We start from the raw sequence: 27,938 nt of genomic DNA on the forward strand, positions 1-27,938 counted from the left end.
CACAATCAGAAGTCAGCCACTCATTCTTCAGCTATTTTGCAGTACTTCAAGCAACGTGCAAGGCAAGATAAAGACAACAGATACTACAAAAACAGTAAAGGGCAGAAGTTGCAAGAACCAGTAAATATTAAGAAATTCCACTAAGGGGAAATTAACTGGAGAAAATACAGGTAGCCTAAAGGAAAGAGGAATTATATTCCATGTTCCTTGAAGAACATAGCTACTCTGGGAGGGAAAGAATGGAAAAGGTGTTGATCAAAGTTCCTGATGAGCAGGCAAGATAAGCCACAAAAGATTTACTCTGTATATTTGTATGAACAAGAAATGAAGTGTTTTTCCATTCTGTTTTATTTCAATGCTTTTACATGTATAAAATATACTTTAAAAACCTTACATTAAAACTAGCAAACGGTTTGCTTCTAAGAAACACCATCATTTCTTTGTGAGCGAGTGCACACATACCTTTCTGACCTACAGCAAGCTGACTGAAGTGTGGTGTGACACCCTCCATCAGATCAAGCACGTTAGGGAGGAGTTTCCTTTCCTCAATATCCATCCTGCTGATTCAGCTCAAAGTGGAAGAAACAGTCTCTCACTCAAGCTCCAATGGCAATTGGTTTATAGGCTCCTCCCCTGTCACAGTTTGGAACCCCGTGAACAAACCAGCATTCAAATTCAGTAAGAAACATTACTCCTGGTGTCCAAATTGTCTCACTATCTTTTCACTCTCTTTTTTCAGTTCCTCAATGTGAGCATTTAGGCACTCCAGGATGTGCTGGGATCTCAGTTCTTCTTCTTCCAGGTATCTTGCAGCTATCGATCCGACTGAAGCTGTAGGCAGTGGGCACTAAAGGGAAACAAAGGGATATCAGGTATTCTTTCATTCCGAGCTTCAGCCAGAAACACTACTGATCCTCAAACCACGCAACTAAATATGCTTCTAAAGGGCCCTTGTGTCATTTCTATCTTATTGGGCAGACTAAGCACTCAAGTGTCATGCTTGTATCATAGGTAAATGACCCTCCCAACAGTCTCCAATGAACAGTGAAAGCCTCCCAAGCCTCTGCCAATACTGCAGGGAGTAAAATCAGTACCTCAGCACACATAACTTTTCCATTCCAGTAGCTCCCCTCTTTAAGGCACTGGGGGTCTACAACTGAACAGAAATAAGCTCTCCATGTGCCTACATAACCATTGCACTTCACAGGTGGAACGGTGACCCCAGAGGTGTCAATAGGAATTGACTGTTTACTTAGGGGAACTGCAGTTTCACTTCAATTACCAGCCCCTCCACTTCAAATAATGAGAGGGAATGATATGGCATGTGTAATCATAGCATAACTCCAGAAAAGCAACTACAAAATACCAAGGGTTTTGTCCTGGGTGTGTTAGTGCAGCCTCACACTTAAGGTCTACATCCTGCTCCTTGTATTCCTTGCATCAGTGAGCAATATCATCTCAGAATATGGGTTCCAGGGAAAAGAAAGAACTGCCAAGACTGGACCAGCACTGGGAATATCTCTGCTTTCTTTTATATATCTCCTCTTCCCTGAAGTAATGGGTTCCTGGTACAATCCTACAGGGGAAGTACACACCAAACTCCCATCACAGCTCACTGAACACCACTTCAGTTCAGCTAGCAATGGTTAATAAAATACCCCAGATTCTTTCCTTTACAGTCAAGAACTATTCCTGCTACTCACATCACTTACCCACAAGTTCTTAACTTACAAAAATAACATCGTAAACTAGGCTTAATTTACAAGCTGATGAAGAGAAGCTTCCTGCACAGGGACTGGCAGGTGAATTAAAAAAATTACTAAGGGGCAGCTTTCCATTACAAAAAACTTGCTTCAATGTCTTGGCAAGAGAATGTAACTGGTTATTTCCAAATCCTGGAGTCTCATGGTTTTCTGCTCTTTTATCAACAGGCAGGAGCAAAGGGAAGCAGAAAAAAGGCTGCAGATAACAAGCAAATCTCTCCCACTGTTGCCTACTGAAGAGAATATTCCTCTCTTAAAGGAACTGATTTAAAGACACTAGAGCCTAACCATGAGCAGGGAGTCCCAGTCAACACCAGGAGAAATACTTGCATTTCCTTAGAAACCTTATTTCTACCTTTCAGAACAAAAACCAGCACATTCTTTTCTACTAAGCATCAAGCCCTAGAGCTTCTCAGACCCTGAAGTGGAACTGTTTGCACTTCAGTTCCAATCCTGCAATCTGAAGAGTTTCCATTTAGAATATTACAGTTCCCTAAGCTCCAAACATTTGGTTTTTGGACATGCCCACAAGCTACTTTAGTCTTGAAACAATCAAGATCTATTCTTGGTAGTAAACCTTGTGAAGATCTACAAACTTTACAAGCCTCCATTCATCTGTGCATCAGCCTTAGAGACTCTCCTCTGAGTTCTCCACAAAATGAAAATAGCTGTTGTCACTGCTGACAACACACAACCAGAAGAGAAAAGAGGCAACACATCCGGAGCAAGGACCAGCACTCAGGGTTCTCCCCTCTCTGAACAGCCCTGTCTGGCCCAGGGTATGACAACTGCTCTCAGTGTCCCTCTTCCATTCCCTCCCCTGCTCAAGTCAGTCTACATCCTGGTCATTACAGTCAGTACTAGGATATATGGTCTTAAACACCAAAGGAAGAAGTGATTGAGTTCCTGTATCTTGGGCAAGTCCTCCAGCAACTGAGCTGAGGTAAAAGTACAGAGAAGGTGCCAACACTGCCCCCTACTAAAAAGGTATGATCAGCGACTAGGAAAAATAATAGCCTCCCCTTGTGCAGTAAAGCACCGATTTCAGGTTTTCCCATCAGCTAGCATAAGTGGCTTTAAGTTCAGTGTGCAGTTCCATTCAGAGGGGTCAAACTCACCCTGTGCATTACAGTGAACACAGATGTGCAGCACCAGCTTTCAGACTCACCCAGAAAATGTACATTGAAATACTCAGCACTCTACATCCACTTTGAGCCTCCACCACCAATCCAAGCCAAAAGCTGAAGCAGAATTCTGAACTGACATAAGCAGGTCATGGTACACAATGATGTACAGCACCAGTGTGGAGAGACCCATGAGCTTCTGAAATTAGGTTAGCAATTATATCAAACACGAAGCCCTTTCCCAGAGAGTTCTGAAGAACAACCACATGGCTCCCATCGTCCAAGTATTAAGCATCCAGCAGTGGTTTTTTCCTCCCTGTTTAATGTTTGATATATGCCTACAGAATCATACACACCATGCAGCCAGATCATACGTTCAAAAATCTGGCTCCTTTTGCCAGATGAGAACCCAGCTATATCTTCAGCTGTTGAATAGCAACCAGCTTCTATACTGCTTACCAAAGGCACAGATTCTCTCTGACGATTTGAGATGGACTGCTTAGATGCTTCATCTGCAAAATCTTTGTTTCCATCCAGCACATAGAGCAAAGAATCCGTTCCCAGCAAGGCACCCAAAGCAAGTGACTCCATGGAGTTCTTCTTGGTGGTCTGGGTGGGTAGCTCACCCATCTCAGGGGTCACAGCTCCTATTTCAGCAGCCCCCCATCTCTGGGGCTCCCCTTGATGATGCTGAACAGTCCCGTCAGGCTTGTGATATATTCTCTCTGCTTGTTTATCATGTTTGTGCTGTGCTTCCCAAGTTGTCCTGGAAGGCAGGTTTGAACACATTTGACAGTTTGCCTCTTAGCAGCTGAACTTTAGCAAAAACTTCCACAGACATAACAAATAACATACAAGTTACTAATAGCCCTGGCAATCCAAACCAGCTCTTATTCCCATAGGACTTCCAGATGCACATCCAGTCTCTAGGGAATTCTCTCACTATTCTGCTATTGTAGATACCAAAAACTACAGTCGGCGTATCCTAGTACTGCAAAAGAAAGGAGCACAGCCACCTGGGCCAAATCTAATCCCTTCACCAAAAAAAGCACATACTACTTCTCAGTCAAAGAAAAAGGCAAAGGCAGTCAAAAGACAGCCAAATACTAGCTGGCTTTGCAGAATGCAAACCAGCTGGGACTAAAAGCTATTGCACTACTTAAAGCATGAAGGCAGACTCCAAAACAGTCCTTGTGTTCTCCCATACTACTATGTGCTGGAGATAGATACTATACATAAAGCACATCATTAAAAACCCACACATCTCCACGCCTTCTGTTCTCCTTCATAATAAGGAAGCAGCATCCTTGGGGTCAAGTAACACTCACCTGCACTGCACAACCCTGGCCTCAGGCTCTTCATCTTGCATCTGCTGAGCAGTGCCCTCAGGTTCATCCTGGCAGACCTGCCGAGTGAGCTCCAGTTTTGCTCTGGCCTCTGCTAGATCCTTCCGCAATTGCTGGTTCTCAGATTTTAATTTATTTAGTTCAACAGCATAGTCTTCGCTGAGTGCTCTTAGGGTGACATCTTTTCCCTAATGGACAGAGAAGGGCTGAAGTCAAAACTTCTGATTTGCAAGACATCATAGTCAAATCCAGAGCAAAGGCTGACAAGCTATTCCTTCAGGTGTACCCTCTAATCTCCATTTTGACTGGCAAAACTGTCAAGGCTTTCATAAGAGCAAATCAATTATATATTCCTTATTGTGTCTGCAATCCAAACAAGCTGTGCCAACTTGCCTAGGAAAGGAAGTGTCTCTCAACACTAGATGCTTTTGAAAACAGGAAAATACAGATCAAGACTAGTTCAGTTGTATCTGCCTCTGGCCTCGGGATAATGAGGAGGACTACAGGACCTCGAGTTCTCTTCCAGCTCTATATTCTAGGATTCCCTCACCTATCTCAGCTAAGATGCAAGCCTCTCAGCCAAAGCTGGGAACACTCAGGTGGCACCCCCATAAACTGTCTGAGCAACTCTCTGGGTATGAGTAGCAGGCTCTGCCAGATACTTCCTACAGGTGTGAAGAAATACATACCCCAGTAGCTTAGCCATTGATAAGAAGTAACCACTCTCAGTGGGAAACTACCTTCCATGTGATCCACCAGCAAAGCTGCTTGCAAGAACACTTCTAGATCCCTTCACTCAACTTAGCAAAGGCTTATAGTAATAAGTATGAAAGGCCTTGCATATGCCTCCCCAGCTGTGATGACCCAAAGCCCTTTAGAAACTTTCACTGGTAAAAGTGATTTTTTTTTTTTTTTTTTGAAACTCTAAACAACTAGCCTCTCCCCATCTTCTCCTTACTAGGCTAGGTGGATATAATTTCCATTGTTTCTACTCCTGTGACATTCCCACTTTCTTTTTGCCAATTCTATTAAATTTAGATGCTTAATTCATTCTTATCGCTGCTGTATCTAAGGACTTTCCAAAAAAACCTGGCCAAGATCCATAGCTCCTGTGCCATGGGGCCGTGGCGCTTTTTTTTCCCCCCTAAAAAACAAACAAAAAACCCAAACAGGTTTCTTGCTTTGCACTTTGCTATCAAGTTTTTGGTAAGTCAGGCAGGCGAAAGCTCACCAGGCACTTCAAGTAGAAAGTAATGGGCCTTAGGTCATTTCAGTCTCAAATCAGCTCTCCAGAAAGCTTTGTTTTTTCTCCATCTCACCAGTCACAAGCTTCTGTTCAACACTTTCCCAAGAATTTGGTACATTTGACAATCACCCCAAACTAGTATTAACTGCTGAGTATGTCCTTCCCGCAGATCTGATACAATAAAAGCTCTGATGATATATTCCTGTTAGGTTTTCAGCTGTCTGAATCTAGTCCTTGCCGCTGTGAGGGGCCCACTCTGGTTTATGCGAGACAGAATTTGCAAACTAGCCATTCTTTCCTTCACGCAGGCACTAAAATGAACCACCTTCAAGGTATTATTCCTGCCAAGACTGCACCTCTTCCATGCAGGCTCCCCTCTTCTCTGGATGAGGTGGCCTCACCTTGACTCAAGAGCGCCACATCAGCAGGAGCCCACTACAGTGCCCCTTCCCAGTGTGTTGCCCCAAGGCATCCAGCCCATATTCCCAGGCGTGCAAGGGACAGTCCTGCCGAATGGCTCCTTACCAGGAAAGGAACATGCTCTCACCCCAGAAACTGCAAGGACCAGAGCAGTTACAGCAATGAGGCAGGTCAAAGGGACATCACAGTTTTAGAATCAGAGGTTTGAGGTAAACTGGCATAAAATGGAAATGCAACAACATGTAGTAAAAAACACTGGCCAGAACCCATGGAGAAGAAACTGAGATGACGGCTCTGTTTCTGCAGTTCTCCTCACTACTCTCTGACTAAGATGCTCAGTATTTCTGCACCTTATTTCCTCACAAATTGCCTCTTTTGCTTGGGTTTTAAGTTCACTGAACTCTACCAAGCACTTTGAGAGGCCTGGGCAAAGACTGTTACTGTTCCCAGGCAGGGGACAAACAACGCTAGCTGCTTCCCATCTCTGGTCCCTAATGTATACCTCTAGCATACCACACTCTGTTTTTTCCAGCATTTCTGAGAGATGACGGTTTTCTAGCCTCAAGGTTTCCAGCTGGACCAGAATTACCTGAGGAGACAGAGGCAAAAAACAAGCTCAGAAAAAAGAACACATGTGCCCACAACAGCCTACAAGCATTTTCCACCCTGAATTCAAGAAAAGCAAGTTTGGGGCCATTAGTTGTGCAGGGACCCTATAGAGAAGACCATACAAATAACCATGCACAGTCATTTACTTTAGTTTTCAAAGATGTCATCATCCAGGCCTAGTTAGCATGAATGATCTCAAAGAATGCTGTGGGACTGTCAGTTACTGGTTTGAAAAGCAGCAGCAAGACAGATTCAATGAACACCATAAATTAGCAGATTTAATCAGAAGGGTCTCAAAGTCTGTGTTCAAATGCTGAAGAGAGAAGGAAACTATTAACATAGCTAAAAACTAGAATGGTATTCCAAGCCTTCGGATCCCTTAAAGAGACAGCATAAGAGTCTTCTGCCTTTTTTTACCCTGTGCTCCACCGCTTTCCTCTCTGCTCTTTCAATCTCTGTTCTCAGCCGCTGTTCTAGGTCTGATGTGGAGCCACTTGCAGACGCAATTGTGATGTCCCGCTGGTGTAACTCTTGTGTCAACCTGGAGATTTCCCTTTTCATCCCTTCCAGCTCACTGCTGTGAGTTTGTTCAGCTTGAATGAGCTGCTCTTTCAGCTGGAGGAAGATATGCACACACCACCCATGAGCTTTTAAAAGAGGTTTCAGCAAAAAAGCAAAAGTATTGCACATGGCAACATGAAATCTAAGTACTGGAAAACAAAAAGCTCTATGTAACAAGCCCTCTGTGCGTGCTTGTCCTTCTTGATTGAAAACCACCTCATCCCAATCCTTTTCCACACCATGAACTGCCAACTGGGCCAAGACATAAGTTACATGCTGCAGAGTACTTGAGAAGACCCATAATTGATCGAATCACAGTCTCTTTAGCTCACCATTCTATCTCTGTGGCCAACAACAGATACCCAAAGGTTTACCATCACTGGGCAAGCACAGTAACACTTTCATAATATAACCTTGCAATTTGTCACTCAGCCTTCCTGAGGCAGAGATGGCGTCTTTAAATAGCTCTAGCCAGACTTTTCTTCCAGGAATTTGTCCTCAGTCTTTTGAATCAATATTAGCTTGTAGCAACTTAAGCTACCCATGGCAAACTTCCACAAGCACAGGGTAAAAATATACCTCTTTGTTTTCATAACTCCATTTGATGACCACTAGCCCCTGCATTATGAGAGAATAATTATTCCCTATTTACTTTCCACATGACAGGCATGATTTTATTTTTAGTATGTTCAATCTCATTTATCTCTTTTCCAGCCTGGTAAGACCAATTCCATTCAGCTGTTCCCTGTGTAAAAAAACACTCCATCCTTTTGGTCAGCTTTTCCCATACCTTATCTTGTTCTATTCAGTCCTTTTTGAGACAGCAGACCTGCACTGCATACAGTATTCTGGCAGGCACACTGTATATTTATTCAGTGACATGACAGAACAACAACATAGCATAATTTCTTCCCTAATATTCCATTCCATTAGCCAGAAATATTAACCACCCAAACTTCCAGGATTTTTCTGAGAATTACAAGCATTTTAGAAAATTGAACCAGAATCTCTGCCTGGCCATGTAAATACTATACATATGGTGATTTATCTCCATGTCACCTCAATGCCTCCCAAGTATATAAAATAGAAACAACCATAATAAATCTCTCTTTCCTCCCCAGCAGCCTGTAGAAGATTCATTTATTGTGTGGCTGTTTAAATGTGTAACCAAGCACGCATCTCTGGCGAGATCTGCACCTCTGTACATTCAGAATAAAGGATGAAAGATTTTCACAGAAGTGAGATTTTTCACCCAAGTCCAATAAGGTTTCTACTCTAACCAGGCTCCAGTGAAAGCTCTCACACTAACTGATCTAGACCATTTTTAAAAGTCAAGCCTTTTGGAGGGCTTGCCTCCCTCAGGTGCACAGAGCACTAGGGCGAGGTCCTCGTGGCAGATAAGCTGCTCCATCTCTTCTAGCCCCTGAGTTCACGTCTAGGTATCGAGCCTGAAACAAACTCCCTTATTCACATATGGACTAGAACACATTTGAAGCCCTGTCTCAAGTGTGATAGGACATACTACAGCAAAGCCCATTCCCTCCCTGTTCATCATCCTGCTGGGAGCCTGTATTAGGCTTAAACACAGCATTCCAGGCCTTAATTTCTTTGCATATTTGCCCCTCCAGCACTAATTCAAGTATCTCCACACTATAGAGAAGTATTGAGTCACATAGAGGTAGGCCTAAGAGATGCTCACAAAGTAAGCTGCATAGCTATGTACAGCAACCTGCAAACCTATCCTCTCAACTCCTGCTTTGTCAGATCTGCTCCTCACCCTTCAGCATATCACTGCCTCCACAACACTCCTGGCCTTTGGTCCCATTTGGAGCTTTGCTAACTGTGCACTGCTGAGGCACATGACACACACAGGAACAGCTGACTCCACAAGTACTTTTGCCACTCTCCACAAACAAAGTGATATTACCTTTTTAATCTCTGCCTTTGACTCAGTATGGTGTTCTTCCATTGACTGCAGCTCTTTGATATTCTCATCCAGCTCTTCACTCAGCTGTACACACCTTGCATTTGAAGACACCAGGCTGGGTGCCAAATGTAAAACTACAGATTAGAATACCCCAAGGAGGAAGACATGGTCAGAGAAACTTTGATCTTCCAAGCAGTCTCCCATGTCTTGTCATAACAGAAACCGGACTCTTAACCTAGAAGTTCCTTACCAATCCTTTGGTTTTGTTTACCAAAATCATTTCAAAAGAGATTGGGAAGCTGATCTAACAGATGATAGCCATTTCTTGTTTGTTTCTTTACCATACTAAGATTACAAACTTCCCATGCAAACATTAGTCTGAAAACCACAAACTCAGAGAGGAAGACTTGTTTATAATTCTTATTTCGCAGGAAGGTCTAGATCTGGTTCTTAGCAGCTGACTAACAAAGACTCCCTAACCTATTACAAATGAAGGTGCTAAGCCCAAGCAAGTTAAAACACTGGAAACACCCACAGTGTGCAGTGAAAAGTAGCCAACCAATTAGCAAAACAGTCTCACTATTAAACCATAAAATGAATAGCATTTGATTTCTTTAGCCCTTTGATATTCAAAATAAGCCTACAAAAATCAGTGGGACTCGGTAACTTGATGAATACAATACATCAGATATTATATTATTATCCAAGTTTCATTGCACATCGCGGGGAAGAAAGCAGTCGGCTACCTGTTCTCAAGATGAGTCACCTCTGACTGTAAGTGCTGTTCCTTCTTCTGGGCAACATCCAGCTGCAGTAGTATATGCTCCAGCTCCAGCCCTGGAGAAGACAATTGTTTCTCTTGCAAGTGTTCTTCCAAGGCCCTAAGCAGAAACATGAATTTTAATCTCAGCACAGAAATGTCTGAGTTCACTAATACAGGGAACATAACCACCATTTTCCTGTAATTCTCTGAAAAATACACAAAACCCAACAGTAGGTGACACCTGTGTGCATTGTGAATAAGCAAACATACCAGCTGGATGACAGCCCCCTGTTTTGAGTTCAGGCTGATTAAAAAAGACTACATCCTACTGTGATGTTGGCCTCCCTGATCCAGACAGTCTCTGTGGTTAGCAGATATCCAGCTTGCAAGAAACAGCGTGGCTGTTAGGTAACATACGTCAAAACCTTTTGACACAGCCATCAAAACCCTATAGCTTTTGCATGTTGCCAGTGCAGATGGGGAAGGCCAAGATTATTTTGCCACATATGTAGTTACTTTATCAAGACCCTAATCTGACATCATTAAATAGGTAAGAACTTTCACCTATGTCAATAAGCACATTATCAAATCCTGAAAGGCCTCCACCACTAGACTGAAAATGCCTGGGGAAAAAGAAACTCAAAAGCCCTGTGCTGCCTCCAGAAACCTAGCTGAGTAGAATGCTGATCCCTTCCACACTCTTCATTGAGTTATCAGTTGATTTCAAAAGCAATGCAATTTGTCAAATGCTGCAAGGAAGCGCAGCACTTGTGGGAAACTACAGTATACCATTCTATATATCAACCAGTACAGATCCAGCTGTATGAAAATACTTTTACTGTCTTCGGTGGGAGAACCTGGAATATAGAACTGGATTCAAGAGCGTAAGTACCAGCAAGGCACAGATGTTACCTGTTGAGGAGTTCTTTAGTGTGAAGAGTTTCAGTCACCCTGGCCAGCTCTTTCTGTAACTGTTCCTGGTGCAGCTTGGAGCTGTCAATGAAATCTTCCTGAGACCGCAAGGTGGCTCTGAGTTCCATCTTCTCATCCTGTAGCACCTGCACAGGAGGGAGAAGGAATGACTCTTGCAAGATGGACCAAATCAGTTTGCTGTAATGCAATGAGATGTTGATCAGACTTTTAAGGAACCCTTGGAAATCCTGCAGAGCATCATATGGGTACAAAGCCAGCTTTGAGGGCAATCAGGAACTTTACAAAGGCTCTTTCTAGAGATGGGAGCTCTGGGATGAAAAGCCTTCCTGCTACCTCTCACAAGTGCTGCTTTATACTCAGTTTCCTAACAGTTCCTCCACTGACCTCTAACATTTTCTTGGATTGCCTTAATTCTTCCTGAACTCTTTGCTGATCTTCCAGAATCATCCGATTGTTTACAGTCAGGTCGTCCACAATCATGTTAAGCCTCTCCACCTCCAACTCGTTGGCACAGATAGCATCATTGGCCCTCTCCAGCTTGCTGGTTAAGTGTTGGATTTCTGATTGGCTGGCCAGCTCCACCGACTCCAGAATCTGCTTCCGATTGGCAAGCTGAGTCTGCTAAGAGTAATTGGTTTGCATTAAAGCTAAATTATAGAAAACACAGTATATCAAAAGTACATTCATAACAACTACTGATTTCTTTGTGTAACGAGCCACATTCTCAAAGTAAGCAAAACTACCTTTCAGGGAATTAGGGAAAGTATTGTTGCAGGGTTACATGATGGGCAAAACTGAAGGCAAACAGAATAAAAAAAAAAAAAAAAAAAATATGCAGGGGCCCTCTGACTCCACAAGGGATTCAAAGAGAGTCTGGGAAAAGCAGATCTCAAATCACTCAAGTTGTCCGAGTATGAACTGCCTAACAACAAAGCTGCTATTGTTGCAAAACAACTATTTTTTGCTCATTACTCTAAGGCTAGATCAGGAGAAATGGCAGCATGTAAGAGGGTTTGTAAATATCATACACAAGCTAGAGATTACCCAATCATTAATTTCACACCAGGATAGAAAGCAGCTCTTGGTGCACAATGAAAAAAAAAAACCACAACCACCAAACTGTTACACCCAGTTCGGTTTTTGATCTGTCAATTATGTTTCACTTTATGCAGTAAATATCTGGTTCTAACAGCTTGTGAGAATGCTCACTTTGAATGTTTCATTGTCTTAATGGCTGACAAAAAAAGTTGTAAGGAACTTATGACTACCAAACAATACATGCTCTATTATTTATAGGCACAATACTTTATTTCATAGCATTTCTTTCCATATAGCTAGCTGGTGAAATTTAACAAGCCAGCTCTCATATAAGATTCTAAAGAAAATTCACTTCATATATTCCCTTCTTGAATAGTACCTTACAATTTTTAAAGGCTGAAACAAAAATATTTGAGTAGTCTTTTACTTCCAATTTCTAAGAGTAGCGATTCCCGCCAGCTTCAGAATCACCACATGCCTTGATTTATCGCCTGAAACATAATGCCTCATAACTAAGAAAACTACAGGAACTGTGCATTTGGAAGACTGTGGTATAATTTCGATTACAGTCTTTTCATTATTTGAATAGTCGTGACAGAAAACATAATCAGGAGGGGCAAGAGTTTAAAGTACAGCCTTTCTCCACCCAAGAAACCGGAGTACCAGACTACCTGAATATTTATTTCTGCATTAAGAAAACTTTTAAGCTATCTTTTATTTCCAGCCACAGAACATTCAGGACAGAACAGAATTCCAAGTTTCACCTGTTGACTTTAAAGGCTGCAGGTGTTACAGGAAGGTGCTCATCACTAAGAATGCCAGGCTTCCCTAAGCTGCACTGAAAGATATGAGGGGAAGCCAGCTGAAAGAAGAGAAAGGGGAAGTACTCCATGGTCACAGATCTCAGCTTGACCTTGTGCCAGAAAAACAACCAAGCATACAAAATGCATAGAAACATCCAAGGCAAAAATTTAGCATTTTCATGCTGGGCTTTGGATTCAGGCAATCTGTTCACAGTACCTCTGCACCTAAGTCATGTACACTGCTTAGGAAAAATCTCCCCGAATTTGTGTTTTTCTGCTGCACAGTGAGAAGAGTTCCTCTGCACTCCAGTATACCAGCCTGCACTCCAAGGACACATCTGTTTTCAGACAATTGAGCCATCAATGATGATACAAAGACAGCAGAGCAGCAAGACCTTCTGCTCAAGGACTCTCTCTCCATTTGTAGATCTACTAGTGTCAGCCTTTCACAAAGCCACTGTCAGAGCCAGCCTCAATCCTGTCATCACAAACTTCCTCCTTGCAGGAGTTTCCACTCAAGAGCAACTCAGGAGCCCATTAAGTGTAAAGCCCCCAGCAAGAGCTTCTTATCAGTGTCTGCTGTGATTGTGTCAGTGTGACTTCACAGCTGTGCTCTAGGTCAATTCGTCTTACTCTGCTGCAGCACCACTAACTCACTGAATGATTAGCTTTTCAGGAACAGCAGCCCCACTACTTCTTGCCTTTACAAGACTTTTAAAAAAGAGGGGGGGTGGGCGGCACAGGGACAGGACTGAAAACTGGTGTTACTTCAGTACTTTGCAGAAGTATCTGTCATAGGGGAAGACTATTTTCCAACATCATCCTCTGGACTGGACCCACAAGGTACACATGTTTAGCTACTGGCAGGTACACAGCTTTGAACTAGATGACATGATGTAACAGCTATTGTAAAGCATCATATGCTGTGGTCTCTACCTCCAAAGGAAAGCGTCATCCTACTATCTTCTCTACTAATTAGAGGGGTGGCAGGGAGAGCTGCACGAGGTTTATCTAACCTCTGTTGACAGACTCCAGATCTTTTTTCCCATAGAGCACTCATACAAGTAAACCTTATTCCACTGGGACTTTAAAAGTCATTTCAATGGCAACCTAAACTGGATTCAAGCCTGAGAGATTTCATTAATCTCTCCCTCTTCTCCCCTTCCTCCTCTCCCACCTGTTACCACAAACAAAACAAGAAACTTTCAGCACATATGAATTGTACCTGAATGAGCTCAGACTGTTCAGCCAAAGCCTTCCTCTGTGCTTCCAGCGAGGCCACCTGCTGCTGGTAAAGCAAGCGCTGCTTCTCCCAGTCAAGTGATTTTTGACGAAACTCCTGCAAGGACAGCAGGGGTGGCTTGGAGCAGTACATCCATGTGGTTGACAAGAAGCCCCCCTTCTAGTTCATATCCATGTTTGCTTTCTCTCTCCACCATATCCTCATGCACCTTTCCCCACAGCAGGGAAACCATTAGCCAATCATTTGATGCACCAACTCAGCAGTATAAAATGCCTCACATAATGTGCTGGTTGTTTCTTTCCCGCCTGAGTTAAAACGTCAGTGTCAATTATTGCTGTTTACAAATGTTAAGTGCTAACAGATTCATGGCTAGTTTCATGGATTTGCTGTCAGAGGTTTAACAATTCAGACCGGCTTTAGCTTCCAAACACGCTGCTATTGAAATCACTAAGATGACAAGTACGAACTACAGAATTTTAATGCTAATCTCTGCTCCAGAAATTGGATACTACATCAGTCAGATGTGTTTGTTGGACACAAAATGTTTCAGGGTACAGTAGAAGAAAATTGAGTGCGGTTGAGCTCAGCATAGCACAAAGATTAAAAGATGAGACAGTGTTGAGAAGAAGTTTGACATGTAGCTCCCTCCTCCTCAAAGGAGTGAGATGACAACCTCACCACACTGGAATTCATTCCATTCACATAATTAAGTACTCTTCCAGCACCTTCTTCTTTTTATTTAGTCTAAGAATAAGAACAGCAGCATACTTTATCCTGCACACTCAGATGCTCCAATGCAGGAAACTGCCTTTATTATACAAGCAGTTGAGAAGAGCTATACATGGAGAGTACTTTTAAAGCAGGATTCATAGCCCACTTCCTAGCTGACTATTCAGTCACCAGTGAAGCCCAGAAACTCACGTTAATACATACAAACTCTGGTTGGCACTTGCTTATTCACTACATACCTCCAGCTTCCTGGTCAGTCGGCTTATTTCAAACTGGTCATCCCCTTGCCTCTTGTTAGCTTCTCCTCTAGCTTCTCTTAGTTGTTTCTTCTGCAGCTTCTCATAGCTCCTCCTCAGCCTGGACAACTGCAAGGAATACAGTGAAAGAGACAACTTTGTTCAAGGCCGTAAGGCAAAAATTAAACAGCACTTTGAAAGAAGGCACACAAAATGGCTTCACACAAACAATTCCCCTAATCAAGGCCACACAGCTCGCAAGTGAAGACTTCTATTTGTATAATGAATCTAATATACCAACAGTATTGCAAAATACACTGAGCTGTGCAAGAGTAGCAAAATGCCACTGAAGTCGTGACATCAGCAGCTCTAATTAGGCCTCTGTCTTACCACTATTAAAACATGACTAAAATATTGATAAGATGAACATTTACATGTAGCTGTTAATGCAGTAAGAGCATGGTACCCCTCTGTGTACAGGTGACTCCCAGCCACAGTAGTAGCAGGCAGTACCTGTGGTTGATCTCCTCAGAGAGGGGCACATCACACCACACATGGGGTGGGGGCTAGTTCTACACAGAGGTACAATTTCTTATGTGATTAAAATACGCTCGTGAAGCTCAGGTGGGAACTGGAACTCTTCTGCTTAGTGGGAGAAGGAAGATTTGAGAATTGCCATTATACATAATATCAACACTACCTCATCTGTCATTTTCTGATTAGATACACTATGTATTTCACAATGAGTGGAGAATGCCAACAGAAAATATCATTCCTACGCCTACTGCTAGAATGCTAAAGTCATCTCAGAAGCAGGAATGAGGAAAAAACTCTTGACATTTAAATGACCCTCTGTGCAAATAATCACTTGCAACTTGCACAGAATTTTCCATCTGATGAGCTCCCCCCAACTCAACTATTAAATAAAAAGTTTCCCAGCAGCCACATGAATTTGAGAAGTCATCATTCCCATTTTACTGATGGAGAAAGCTAAGCCCATGGATGAACAGAAGGACTGTGAGAAGAAAAAAGTCTCAATCGAGACCTCATGCACTGATCACAAAAGGTTCTCCAGAGCTCTGAGTCAGTAAACTACATAGGCATGTTCAATGGGACTGGACAGGCGTACAGGCTTAGAGTTAATATACAAACATCCTTTGCCAAACACATCAGAAAATTACAAGTACAGGTTTATTCTTTCAACAACCTCAGTGAGTTAGACACTATACTGGTAACAGTGGTAAACCAAGACAGAAAGAATCTCTCCAAATGGTACTAAGAACAGAAGACTGAGGAATATTGGAGCTTAAAGTCATCTACGTTAATACTGTGTGGGTAAAATACCAACACATTGCCATTTTGGCCACAACACACATGCTGTATTTTAGCCTTAGCAATTTCAGCAGATCTGCCAATGTACCTCAGCTTTGCTTTGCAGCTTATCCACAATTCCAGTGGGAACCATCTAGTGAAAGAAGACTGTTAGTCATACTGAATAGTAAGGTGTTTTAAATGAGGACAGATGCCTTCTGTCCTCAGAGCAGAGACTACTAAATTAATTTAACTTCCGGCTTACAGCGAGCATGAACTAGGCCCAACCCTCCAGAGAAAACAGGTCAATGCTCTACTAGCTGTTCATGCCATTTAACTCGCTGCTACTGACAAGCAAGTGGAGACAGGCAAAGAGTTAAGGCATAAACATGGAATGCTGTTATACCACCTGCAGGACATTCCACATCTACCACCTTGCAGTGAAGAAGCAGCTTTTTGAGATGAAAGCTCTGAAATTATTTTCAGAAAGTATTTTCTAAGTATACTTAGTTTTTATTAAGTGTATTAAGACTAATATGCCTTGAGAGAATAAAATCCTTACCAACAAAATCAGAGTCAATGGAGGCAAAAAGAAGATGAGACCACATACCATTCTTGTTTCTTGATCTCGTATGATCCAGGCCAGTTGCACCACCACCCTTTTTTAATTTCACGAAATGCTGAAAGAGCAAACTACTGCTGCCTGTACCCATGGCAACTTCAGAATAAGCACTATGGTGACTAGCATGGGCAAACACAGGACATTTTTGCAGTAAACTTCTGCAGATGTCTAACACAGGAAAACTGCAAGAATATATCTACTACACATTTCTACTCCAACAGTTTTTTGTTCATCATCAAGTTCCTCCAAAGTGCAAAAAACAGGCCTAATGAAGCATAAAAATACTATTTTGCCTACACTCAATGCTCTTATTTGTAAGAACATAAACATTAAAAGAATGGGAAATTTTAAAAATATTGCATTTAAACAAAAGCAATGACACAAAGTATTTCACCTATCAGATTGTATGTCAACTGAGAACTAAAAACCAACCTTCTCTTTTTGCAACTCACCTCCTCTTGAAATTTCTTCAGCTGTTGTTCATATTCTTTAACCATGTCCTGTTTGGCTTTTTCAGTGTCTTCCACCTGGTGACGCAATATGTCAACCTGAATGAAGAGTTAAAAAGCAAACAAATAAAACAGTAGAACTGGACTTTACTGTCAGTAGGTACTAGGATTAGTTTTCATTTCATAAATATACATTATAGTAGGAGTGGTAAATGACTATTAAAAGATCCTAATTCTGTTAACAACTGCATGTTTCAATGGGGTCACTCACTATGAATCAGATTAAGTCTATGCCCAAATCTTTGGTAGGCTGGGGCCTGAACTGTTTCTGTTCCGGCCTCTTGTTTTGAGCCAGTTTCTGGCTTTCATTTTTGGGAATGAAGCTTACAGTTTGGGCTTGTGTCAAAAAGCTATTTCTATCTGGTATTTTCATCAAATTCTTCATAAACACACATTATGATGTCAGGCCATCTACCAAGAGAAAAGATGGCCATATCATTATCTTACCACAGTCAGGTGAAGCGAAGATTTCAAATACCACATGGAGATGAGAGGGACAAAGAAAGAAATGGGGCTTTCAAACTCATGGGGAAGACTTCCCTTGCATTGATTCAACTGGTCCTGTGACTCTTTTTCGTCTTTCCCCCCCCTCCATCTTTTTCCCACCCACAAACCAGAGTGGCCACCTTTCTAACTGCAGATGCAAAGGACAGCAAGCCAACAAATTAAAAGAAATCGCCACAGAAAATGCATGAGTAAACCAAAAGCATTAATATACTCCAGTAGTGACTTTAACCATAGATTACCACAGTTCAGTTTTGAAATCAATGTTTGCTTTTGGTGGTAAAAAAATATTTCAAAAGTGCCTTGAGAAAATACAATTGATAATAATAATGATAACCTATATGCTATAAATCACCGTTCTTGCAAATGAAAATCCTGTGGCATGACTCCAGCTTTAATAACTCTATAACAAAGACATTAATTCCAAAACTTGCCATGCAGACCAGTAGAAGCAGCTGACCGCAGTAACAAGAAAGTTCTTAAACCACTGTTGCTACAACCTGTCCCATTTCTCTATTTTACTAGATTCCACACCAAATTACTAAAAGCTACAGCAGTACTTGGGTAATTTTGAGGTGTAGTATAGTTGTACAGGCACCCAAAAAACCCAACTGCTTGTGCAGTTATCAGCTGGCTTTCAACCCAAGAGGTCAAAGCAACTTCATCAGAGAGCTGCCAAAACACAATTTGTAGCAATCTGCTGAAAGATAGGACACAGCAGCTATAAGAACAAATTTTAAACACTTTCAGAAAATGTCAATGTGGCTAGACCTTAAGATATAGCCACCCAGATTCCTGCTGGTGGATACATCAGTTCATTTGCACAAAACAAAGTTTATGGTCCACATCCTATGCAGAAACTTCACTTACTGATACTTCTCCACCAATACAGAAATTTGGTGCACTTCCCCCAGGTTGTTAATTAAAGGCTACAAAACCTGAGCTGCATGAAATAGCCCTTGGAGAATCTCCCAGCAATTATCTTGGTGTAGTTTACACACCAAATGTTTCTTCCACCAATGACTGCAGGTTGCGGGGCTGCTGATTACTGTTATAGCCAGATCCAGTGTCTCTGGGTTCTCTCTAGAAATTCTGACAATTCAATCTGTGGACTTCCACCAACCCTTAAGGAGTTGATCGCTTGACTTTGATGGAATTACAGAACAGGCACCTTGTTCCACCAGGCTCCTTTGTAAATTCTATTCCTGATTTCCAACTATGAGACAGGCTCCTGTTTCACTTAGCACAGCTATTTGCTAAAGGTAACCCCTTGTTTTGGCTTAGCATTTAAAAATAAATAAAAAAATAAATAAAAAATCAAAACCGATGAAACAATACCCGAAAGACATGTCCATGCAAAGTCAAACTCTGAAATTCAGGTTCAGCCTTTATATTGCATTGTGACATGTAAAACACACAGGTTGACATCAATCAGAAAACAGTATGAAGCTGAGGTACCTCCTTATATTTTTCCTGCAGAGCAGCCCTGGCAGAGGCAAGTTCCTGCTCTCGAACACTCAAGCAAGCTTCTAAAGCCTGTGTCTGTGTTTCCCATTCTGATTTCTTGTGAGCCACCATAATGTCAATCTGCTTCATCAGCTCCTGCAGCTCAGCCTCACAGGAAGTCAAGAACCCACCGCTGGAAGGGAAAGAGCTTCAAGTTACGAAGCAGGCACTGTACCAACAAAGTCAGCAGAACAAACTGATTTGCACGAAGGAACCAAGTCTGCACATGCAGTGCTTTGAACTCTATGCAAATTAGCTTGCAGAGAAATATACTTAATACTTACGTGTTTGTTCCACTCTCCAATGCAGTATCTCAAAAGTGGTATGTTCGTATGACTGGGCAGAGATCGAAATTTGGCAATGATCAACAAAGAATACTTGTGAAATCTCAATGAGAACAAATGACCTACACACTTTAAATGTAGGGGGTTTGTCTTCTATACAGAGAATTGTTACAAGCACCTACAAACACTTATGCCTTTGTCTTGGTACTATGCATTATCTATGTAAACCGGAGCATGTTTGATCCATATTTTGTATTTGCTTTAATTGCTCTCCAGGCAGAGGCATTTTATAACAAGTTTCAGTCACCAGAGAAATCTTACAGCCAAGCTATCAGCTCCTGAAAACAGAAGTTTATCACAAATGCAGACAAACCCCTAAGCAGAGGGGGTTGGATGACAACACGATAATGAAGAATAGAACATTCGCAATCCATTGGAGAGAGCATGCTCCCTAGCGACACGGCAATTTCTAATTTTGTGCAGTAATTATTGAAGCCAATTCAACTAACTCCTCTAAAACTTCACAAGCTGCTAAGCCAGGGACAATATTAAGGCTTGCAAGATACAGCCCTAGAGGGCAGTGAACTCCATGATGATCTTTACCCCTTTAATTTGCCTGTCAAACAGGAAGCACTGAAAAGAAACGGAAATCAATAGGTTAAGGGATTGAAATTTTCCTGTTCCCCCAGGGCACATGCACACTTCACAACCTGGCAGTTTTTCTATAGGGAAAGAAATACTTCTTAAAGGAGCCAAGATCAGTTAAATTTGAAGTCTACCCTGTCCTGCAAGTTAACCAAATATTAGCTACTATAATGCAGAGCAAGAACATTTCCTTCATAGCATCTGCTAATATAAAGCTAAATCTAAACCTGATTTCTGCAACCAGTTCTCTGTAGAAGATACAGTATCAGTAAACTTGAGTCACATTCTCAAAGATCACTATGAAAATGGCATCAGTGACTTTTGCTTCACGCTTGTTTGACACATAAAACATTTTTTTCCATTATCGGCACTATAGTATCTCTTGGGGATCCAAAAGCCTAGATACTTTCACCTAAGAGATAGCATTAAGGATTCTTCAGAGATGAATGAGACTGTGCAGTTTCAACACAAGCAGGAAATAATCAGATGTTTTCAATCAAACCAGATAACAAAGTCATGTCTCATTAACCTTGCAAGGCTGTTACCAAAAAAATACTTATTCACACCTTTAATTACAACTGCTCCTGATGTTAGACAGTAAGAAGGGTTTACAACAACAACAACAAAGAGGTAAGGTTTTCAGGAAGACATAAAACTAAATTTCTAACAATTAAGACTACAATATCTGATAAGAGATTATTGCAAAGCTAGCTCACCCAGTGACTTTACTTCTGCACCAGCTGAAGACCACTGCACACTGTATTTGTCCACCAGCATGCACTAGTGGACAAACTCCAAAGCCCTTATTTAAGCAACAGAAGCTTTGCCTGATAGCAGAGAATTTGATTCTGAATAAGAGGGAAGGTTAATAATTAAATGGTTTTGAATGACTGGTGTATACTGTTGCATACGTACCTCCCCTGCCCATTTCTTTGCATTCCTTCCAGCAAAGCCTCCATCACCAAATCCTGGTGGTTTTAGCAGCTAGGAAAGTACACAAAAGCAGCAGTCACCCATGGCAATATATGAACAAGGCTACTTCTCCATCCAACTGCAGAGCAAGCTGAAGTCCACAGAGGAAAGAAGTTTAAAAAAATTACAATTAGCACACAGTTACAGGTGAGGAAAACAATGGTCAGCTTCATGAACTTACAAGCCAAATATCTGCCAAATAAAGGAAAACATTCTTTTTCTACAAAAAAAAAGCAAGCAAACAAAAAAACCCAGTGCAACCATTCAGCACTATCAAACTGTGGTGATATAATCATGTGATCTAGTAAGTAGAATAACTCAAAGACCAGCAGTGAAGGCAAATCTGCACTTCAGCAAACGGGTAAACTCAACACACTGGGACTGGCAGATCTCCCATCTCCTGGGTGCACCGAACTGCAGAGGATCAGCGACACTCGGGCACTTCCAAACGGGCTAGCCTAAGATCCACCCCTGACAGGGGTATTTGTCTCTTCAGAGAAAAACTGTAAGCACCTTGTAGCAAGTAGCAGTAAGAATCTATCCATAAATTAGATCTCTTCCTAGTCTGTTACAGACTAGGTTAAAGAGACCACACAGTTTACGATTGCATTCAGGACACAATACTAGTTCACATGGTTGCGAGAATTTTCTTTTAAGATAGCACTAACTCTTTAAAAATTCCTCTGGTGCCTTAAGCTAAGAAAATAAGTTGCACATGTTTACAGTAGCAGTACATTGAGTTAAAAACAACATCCTTTAAGTCACGAACACATGTATGTATGCATACACATAGCAGTTTCACATATTTGTGAAGCAAAAAAGGTTTACATGAAAGGCAAAAATGGGGAATAAAAAAAAATTAAAGTTACCATGGAACCATACCCAGAAAGGCAGAATTTATTTTAGTGGCTCCTCCATGAAACTGTGGCTCTCTAACAGAAATATGGTTAAACTCATCCTGAGGATACAGAATTACACTTCAGTTTCACCCTGTGGATGTATTCACACAATCTTCTGTTTCCAGAACATGTGTGCACTTTCTCAAGTATTTAGAGATGGATCCTCACAACATCTTTCCCCAAAGATTAATACGGCATTATTAAGCAGTCAACAAAAGGGGGAGCGGGTCACAGAAAGTGAGACTTTCAGAAACACATACTCAGCTTTGCTCTCTTTCACTTCCATCAGAGCTGCTATCCCACTCCTACAGCATTTTAAAACACCATCCAGAGATTAAAGCCTGTCCCTGGGAGCTATATTTTAAACCACACACATACACAAAATATGTATTTCACTGAGGAAGGGAAAAAAAAAATTCCTATCCCTATGCCGATACAGTGTTTTGTCTCTTTTTGGTCCTCTCTGTGCTCAACAAAATTCAATCAGTATGCAGAACATCTTTGTTGTACTGCTGATGGCAGAGCTGCTGAGGAGAGTAGATGAACAGATCGCCAGAGCTGCTGACAGCCGTGCAAGACAGTTCTCCAGGTGGCAACAGCAGACATTAGCCAGTAACAGCTCTTCTGTTTCATTCTAATCACACCTACACATAATTGATTTTCAGCTGGTAGCAGTGAGACTTCATTGTCCACCACAGAGAACGTCTGCTAAAATTCAAAAAGAAAATCCAGAGAGCAATCCAGGTCCTTTATCAGTAGGTCCTTCTGTGAGAGGCTGGGATCAGTTCAACACTGAAAGCTCTCTTCCTTGAGGAGCCAGAGAGTATCTACTCTTGCTTCTGATAGGCTTTAAGCAGGGTCCCCAAGGTAAGATGCCTGTATCTGCCAGCTTTGCATAAGTGCCAGCTTACCTGGGTTTGGGGGAAAACCCTTAAAATCAGACACCTCTAGCCAGTTTTATCCTACATCAGGCTCGTTGACTTAGTATTATATTTTGGCATCTCAAGCTTGCAAGTCACTATGCAAATTACAGGCATCTGAGTAAAGACCCACACAGATACCACAAAAAGAAACAGTCTCTGCCATTAACTACAGCTGAAACAACCAGAGCTGGCCTGTCACTTCTGAAATTGAAGAAAGAGGAAGTATTTGCAAAAAAAAAAAAACACAAAAAAAAAAACCAAAAAAAAAACCCAAACACCAAAATACATAAAGCATTTAAAAATCAACAAAGTTTAGCATCCCAACTCAAGAAAGAATTGTTGCAGTAGAGGCAAGAGGAGAAAATTTGACAATACGCAGGAGGACTTAAGAATACTGCCCGTGAGGAAAGACCGGGATTATTTTACGTTTAAAAAAACACTGTAGGATGCAATTTTAAACTGCCGGCTGGAAGCAAGCTTACAATGAACAGAAAAGCACAACCCACGTCGCAGCAAGCACTTCCCAGAAGTCCCAATGATCAGACGCTGGAAAAGCCATCTCCGGCTGTTCAATGGCCAGGCAGGAGCCCGCGGGGAACCAGCCCGAGCAGCTGCTGCTTCGCCGGGGCAAGAAGTGACCCGGGACGGGGTCCCCCTCGGCGTAAAGCCACCCGGCCTCTCCGGAAGGCGCACCCTCATCCTACGGTGTTTTAATTCCTCCTCACCGGGAGCCTCGACACCGAACGACCACTGACGATGTTTACACACACCCCGAAGGCCAGCGTATCGGCCCGCAGGCCGAGGCGCTGACCGCGGCCCCTTCCAGCCCTGCTCCCGGGGAAGAAGGCCCCCCTGCCCGGGGGGCTCCGGGCTCCCCGCACCGCCCCTGTTCGCTGACTATGGGTCGGACCCCGCCGCTCAGGGACGACGGTCGGCGACCGTTCCTGACGGCGGGAGGCCAGCAGTGGGCTGGGCTGGGCTAGGCGAGGCCAGGCCGGGCCGGGCTGGGCTCAGCTCCCCACAAACACCCCTGCCACCGGTCCGCCCGCTCACTCCCACTCCCACTCCCACTCCCCCCCTCCCCGCCCACCGCCGCTGCCAACCTAACGGCGGAGCAGAGCCTGGGCCTCGGCGGCGGGTGAGCGCCGAGCCTGCGCGGGGACTGCGCCTGCGCACTGCCGGTGCCGAGGCTGCCTCCCGGAGATGGGCAGGGTAGGGGGCCGCGTCGCCCGGGGTGGGGACGGGGGCCACGGCGCTACAGTGGCCGGGAGGGGCGCCGGGAGGGGCGCCGGGAGGGGCAGGGGGCCGCATCGCCCCGGTTACCGGGGCTGGGATGCGCTCAGGCCTGTCCCCAGCGCCTAGCCGGGACCGCCTCGGCCGGCTGTCCCCATGCAGCCACCGCGGGGCCGCCTCCGGCCGGGGCGGCTGGAGCGCTCCACAGCTCCGGGTGTAAAGGCGAGGCCTGTTCAACGTGTAGGTCTGGAGCCGGGCATGGCGAGGTGGCTCCTGCACCCTCCCGAGAGTCCCAAACCTGGTTTGGTTTTACATAAATATGGGTAGTCTCCCACCCCGGCACGATCCGAGCCGCCTGCTGCTGGTTGCTGTGCTTCAGGAGTCACACAGGGGCGAGTGCTGAGGTGAGGTTTCTGGGAGGGCAGAGGAATAATCGAACGATCACGAGAAACCCCTGGAATGATGACAGTAGCTGAGCGTGGAGGACAGTCTTATTTTTCTCCTGTTTCATCCGCTTCCTGGAATTCAGGTTTTGGCAGCATTTCATGTGCCATTAAATCCTTTGTTCTGCCTCTTTCCCAGATTCACAAAGGATCAGAGACTGAAAGCGAGTAGGCAGCAAACAATAAGCAACGGTTCTGTGCAGAGTTAGAGGGGACGGGGGAGCTCTAGGTCCTCAAGCTCACTCAAAAAGAGACTTCCAAAGGTCAGTAGCTGTAAACGCATGTAAATCTCTATAATTAATAATAACAGGCCAGTTTTATATGTTCATCTCTGATGCCTATCAATCTGCAATTCAGTCTGATAGTGTTCTTTTTAGATGAAGTAGTTCTCCTGTGGTTATCTTTTTGAGTGGATTAGAAAAATCAAGGTTTTCCATAAAAGTTTAAGCTTAACAGAAATTGGATCAAAACTGGAACAAGCCCATAGTCCAAACTCCAGCTACTTGGTTGGGGATGTGGATGTTAGAAATAGTATCTGCTTTGTGTCACAGATTTAGCTGTACTTGCCTGCTACAACGATGGACAGCGAAGTGCAAAGGGATGGCAGAATCCTGGATTTGATCGATGACGCATGGAGGGAGGATAAATTGCCATATGAGGATGTGGCTATCCCTTTGGTAGGTGAATTGCTACTTATCAATCTGAGTTAAGACTGGTGTGTTTATCACAGCCCCTTCCAAGAAATGGCACAGAGAGTATTGCTTGCGGTGCAACTAATTTGTACAAAAGGCTCCCAGGAGGGATCTGACTCACTCTTTTCTTGTCCTATATGCCAGTCGTTCCTGTGTGTCTATGAGGACGTGTACGTTTCTCTCCCCCTTCACCTGACCAGTTGCCAGACCTCCTCAGAACTGGAGTGCCCTTCCCATTGCACAATTCTGTGTTAGGCATCAGAGGAGTAGAATCATCCTTTCTCTCTGCTTCCCCCTCACTTTACTGGTGTGTGAAGTGGTTTCCAGTTGGTTTGTAGAACAGATAGGATCAGTCTCATGCTGACAGTTGCAGTCTTGGTTACATTTTATCTCCACTTTCTGAAATCCCATTAAAAGAAGCAGAAAATTTTTCAAACGTCTTCCTAATCAGTCTTTTCCAGATACAGTGTTGCTGTTGCCAGTTCCAGGATAGCAGTGACGGAATTGGCATCTGCAGTAGGACTCTTGCTTGTAGCACTGCATCCAACGCATGGCACCTATCTTTTCATCCAATGTACAAGGCCAGAGAGGTGCAGCTGGAGAAAAGCTATCTCTGACCCCACAAAGCCCAGAGCTGAAGCTTCAGATCTCCCACACTGACGCCTTTCCTTAGCTATTTTGAAACTACCAGGGAAGTAAGAGGTATCTGAGGATTTTCCCTTTCCTTGTTCCCTCTGGTACACAAGGTTTACCCTGGCTAGCACTTGACAAAGCAGTCATGCTAAGATTGTGGGGACTGACAGGCTGCTAGTTTCTTTTAGCATAGAGACATTTCCAAATTGCTAGTGACATTGCTAGCCTCAAGCTTTAGCCCTTACACCACTGTCTTTTCAGAGAGGGCAAGGAGCAGCTACACACTTCCAAAATCCATATACATGGCACACAAGTTTTCCTGCCAAGATTTGGGCCTGAGGGAATGATCTTGCAGAACTATGATTCTCAGATATGAGGGCCCAAAACCCCCTTTGCTTGGGACAACCTGTACTAGGCAGGCTAAATATTATGAACTAGTTCCTTGCTGGCAGTTGCCTTTACCCTGTGTCCCAAACATTACTGTTTCTTTCCTTATGGCCATCTCTTGAGCTACTTACAGTCACATACTGATGGCAGCCTCAGAGCAGGAAGCCTCATCAACTAACAATAGAAAGAAAGGCCTGGCTGTGGATATAAAGATCCCCAGGGCTGGATTGGCTCTGATCACATAGAAAAAACAGCACAAATTCACAGGAGACTTACTCAGCAGCATCGTAAAGGAGTAAACAAAATGGCTGTAAAGTATTTGAGGCTGTCCCAAGCATCTGATCACTGCTCACTCAAGAGGTTCCTAGGAACTCAAATGAGCTCTAATCATATGCTGTTTTCAAAACTGAAAAATTTTATTTAGCTCATACTGGGATTTCCAGAGATCTAGAACTCAGAATTCTTGCCCAAATGGTATCTGGCAGATAACACGCACTCTGTGTGACTGCACAGCAACACAGAGAACAAATACCAGGAAGGAAAATGAAATCTCAGTTAAACTGTACTTCCTCCTTACTGTGTCATGAGCAGTTCTGTGTTGCACCTGTTAGGGGTGTCTGACTTCTACTGTTGATATAGCACAGCCACACCCGAGTTCAGCATGTGGAAAGAGGAAGGATTTCTCACCTGCCATAGGAAAGTAACATGTTACAGAACCAGTTGTCTTAATAACAGCTGTAATAAATGCAGTATCTGTATTCCTGGCAACAGCAGAAGAAACACATTGCAAACAAGCAATGGAATAATTGCATCGTACTATTATTTACTTATTTTGCATTTGCTATATATTCTCCTTCTTCGCTGTGTGTGCAGTCTGAGCGTATAGCAAGGCCCCAGGGTCCTGGAAAAGCAATTTACCTTTCAGATTAAGCACCATATTCATGTGAAAAGTATATTGTTCATAACTGGGCTTAGTGATATTTTTAAGTGGATCAGTATGTATGATATCTATTGTTCAGATGCACCCTCTGGTCTCATTTGTGGGGTTTTGTATTTATCCATATGAAGTCTTAGTAACCTGCTCCTTTCAGGAAGCATATTATGTGTGGAACGCATTGTGCCTCTGTTTTGTTCTCAGAATGAGCTTCCTGAACCAGAGCAAGACAATGGTGGCACAACTGAGTCTGTGAAAGAGCAAGAAATGAAGTGGACAGATTTGGCTCTCCAGTATCTCCATGAAAACGTTCCACCCACGGGAAACTAGTGAATCAGTGAGATTTCAGGCAGTAGATGCAAGAATGCAATATAAAAAATATTTTTCAGCTGACCATCACTGTCATAAGCGTCGCTAAGGAGGAAACAATGTTTCTGAAAAAGGCTTAGATTCAAACGATGGTTCTGCTCACAGTCACCAAACAGTTAAAAATGCTTCTATAATGAGTGTGAAATAACAATGGCTATCTGACACCTCAGAGCTAATATCAGAATGTTTCTCTTATGTAAAATTATTTCATATCTTCTGTTAAGTTGTTCTTACGTTGGTGCCAATTCTGATCTTAAATGTTTTCTACATGTGATAAAACAAGTAGTTTTTACTGTCTCAGGTTGTTACTGATTTCAAAGCTCACAATGGG

The 27,938-nt window shown here is 43.0% G+C and overlaps 2 protein-coding genes across 15 annotated transcripts; one reads left to right on the plus strand and one right to left on the minus strand.

The window, feature by feature from the left end:
* Positions 1 to 326: 326 nt before the first annotated feature.
* CEP63 (centrosomal protein 63) lies at positions 327 to 24,097 on the minus strand. Of its 13 annotated transcripts, none has more exons than XM_049802664.1 (15): positions 24,020 to 24,097; positions 21,038 to 21,185; positions 19,146 to 19,326; positions 17,127 to 17,222; positions 14,745 to 14,870; positions 13,759 to 13,872; positions 11,077 to 11,313; positions 10,672 to 10,817; positions 9,743 to 9,877; positions 8,997 to 9,111; positions 6,926 to 7,123; positions 6,402 to 6,488; positions 4,216 to 4,421; positions 3,347 to 3,653; positions 328 to 847 (listed from the first exon to the last, which is right to left on the minus strand). In XM_049802664.1, the coding sequence occupies exons 2-15, from the start codon at positions 21,079 to 21,081 to the stop codon at positions 689 to 691; spliced, it is 2,151 nt and encodes a 716-aa protein (XP_049658621.1). In that variant the 5' UTR covers positions 21,082 to 21,185; positions 24,020 to 24,097; the 3' UTR covers positions 328 to 688. The 13 variants fall into 13 exon arrangements, with proteins under 13 accessions (XP_049658633.1, XP_049658621.1, XP_049658630.1 ...); XM_049802673.1 differs by having other exon boundaries at positions 21,038 to 21,106; positions 24,020 to 24,076; XM_049802665.1 differs by having other exon boundaries at positions 21,038 to 22,052; positions 24,020 to 24,064.
* Positions 24,039 to 27,861, plus strand: ANAPC13 (anaphase promoting complex subunit 13). Of its 2 annotated transcripts, XM_049802697.1 has the most exons (4): positions 24,039 to 24,128; positions 24,732 to 24,855; positions 25,144 to 25,269; positions 27,443 to 27,852. In XM_049802697.1, the coding sequence occupies exons 3-4, from the start codon at positions 25,171 to 25,173 to the stop codon at positions 27,566 to 27,568; spliced, it is 225 nt and encodes a 74-aa protein (XP_049658654.1). In that variant the 5' UTR covers positions 24,039 to 24,128; positions 24,732 to 24,855; positions 25,144 to 25,170; the 3' UTR covers positions 27,569 to 27,852. The 2 variants fall into 2 exon arrangements, with proteins under 2 accessions (XP_049658654.1, XP_049658655.1); XM_049802698.1 differs by lacking the exon at positions 24,732 to 24,855 and having other exon boundaries at positions 24,078 to 24,128; positions 27,443 to 27,861.
* Positions 27,862 to 27,938: the final 77 nt, after the last annotated feature.

The sequence above is a fragment of the Accipiter gentilis genome, chromosome 6 (genome assembly GCF_929443795.1).
Source record: "Accipiter gentilis chromosome 6, bAccGen1.1, whole genome shotgun sequence".
In the NCBI taxonomy this organism is placed as follows: domain Eukaryota; kingdom Metazoa; phylum Chordata; class Aves; order Accipitriformes; family Accipitridae; genus Astur; species Astur gentilis.

Coding starts and splice junctions, on each gene's coding strand:
- CEP63 (XM_049802664.1), bottom strand. CDS start 21,081: ATGGAGGCTTTGCTGGAAGGAATGCAAAGAAATGGGCAGGGGAG. Junction 9,878..10,671: donor ACTAAAGAACTCCTCAACAG/GTAACATCTGTG, acceptor GTTTCTGCTTAG/GGCCTTGGAAGAACACTTGC. Junction 4,422..6,401: donor CAGAGTGTGGTATGCTAGAG/GTATACATTAGG, acceptor TCTGTCCATTAG/GGAAAAGATGTCACCCTAAG.
- ANAPC13 (XM_049802697.1), top strand. CDS start 25,171: ATGGACAGCGAAGTGCAAAGGGATGGCAGAATCCTGGATTTGATCGAT. Junction 25,270..27,442: donor AGGATGTGGCTATCCCTTTG/GTAGGTGAATTG, acceptor TTTTGTTCTCAG/AATGAGCTTCCTGAACCAGA.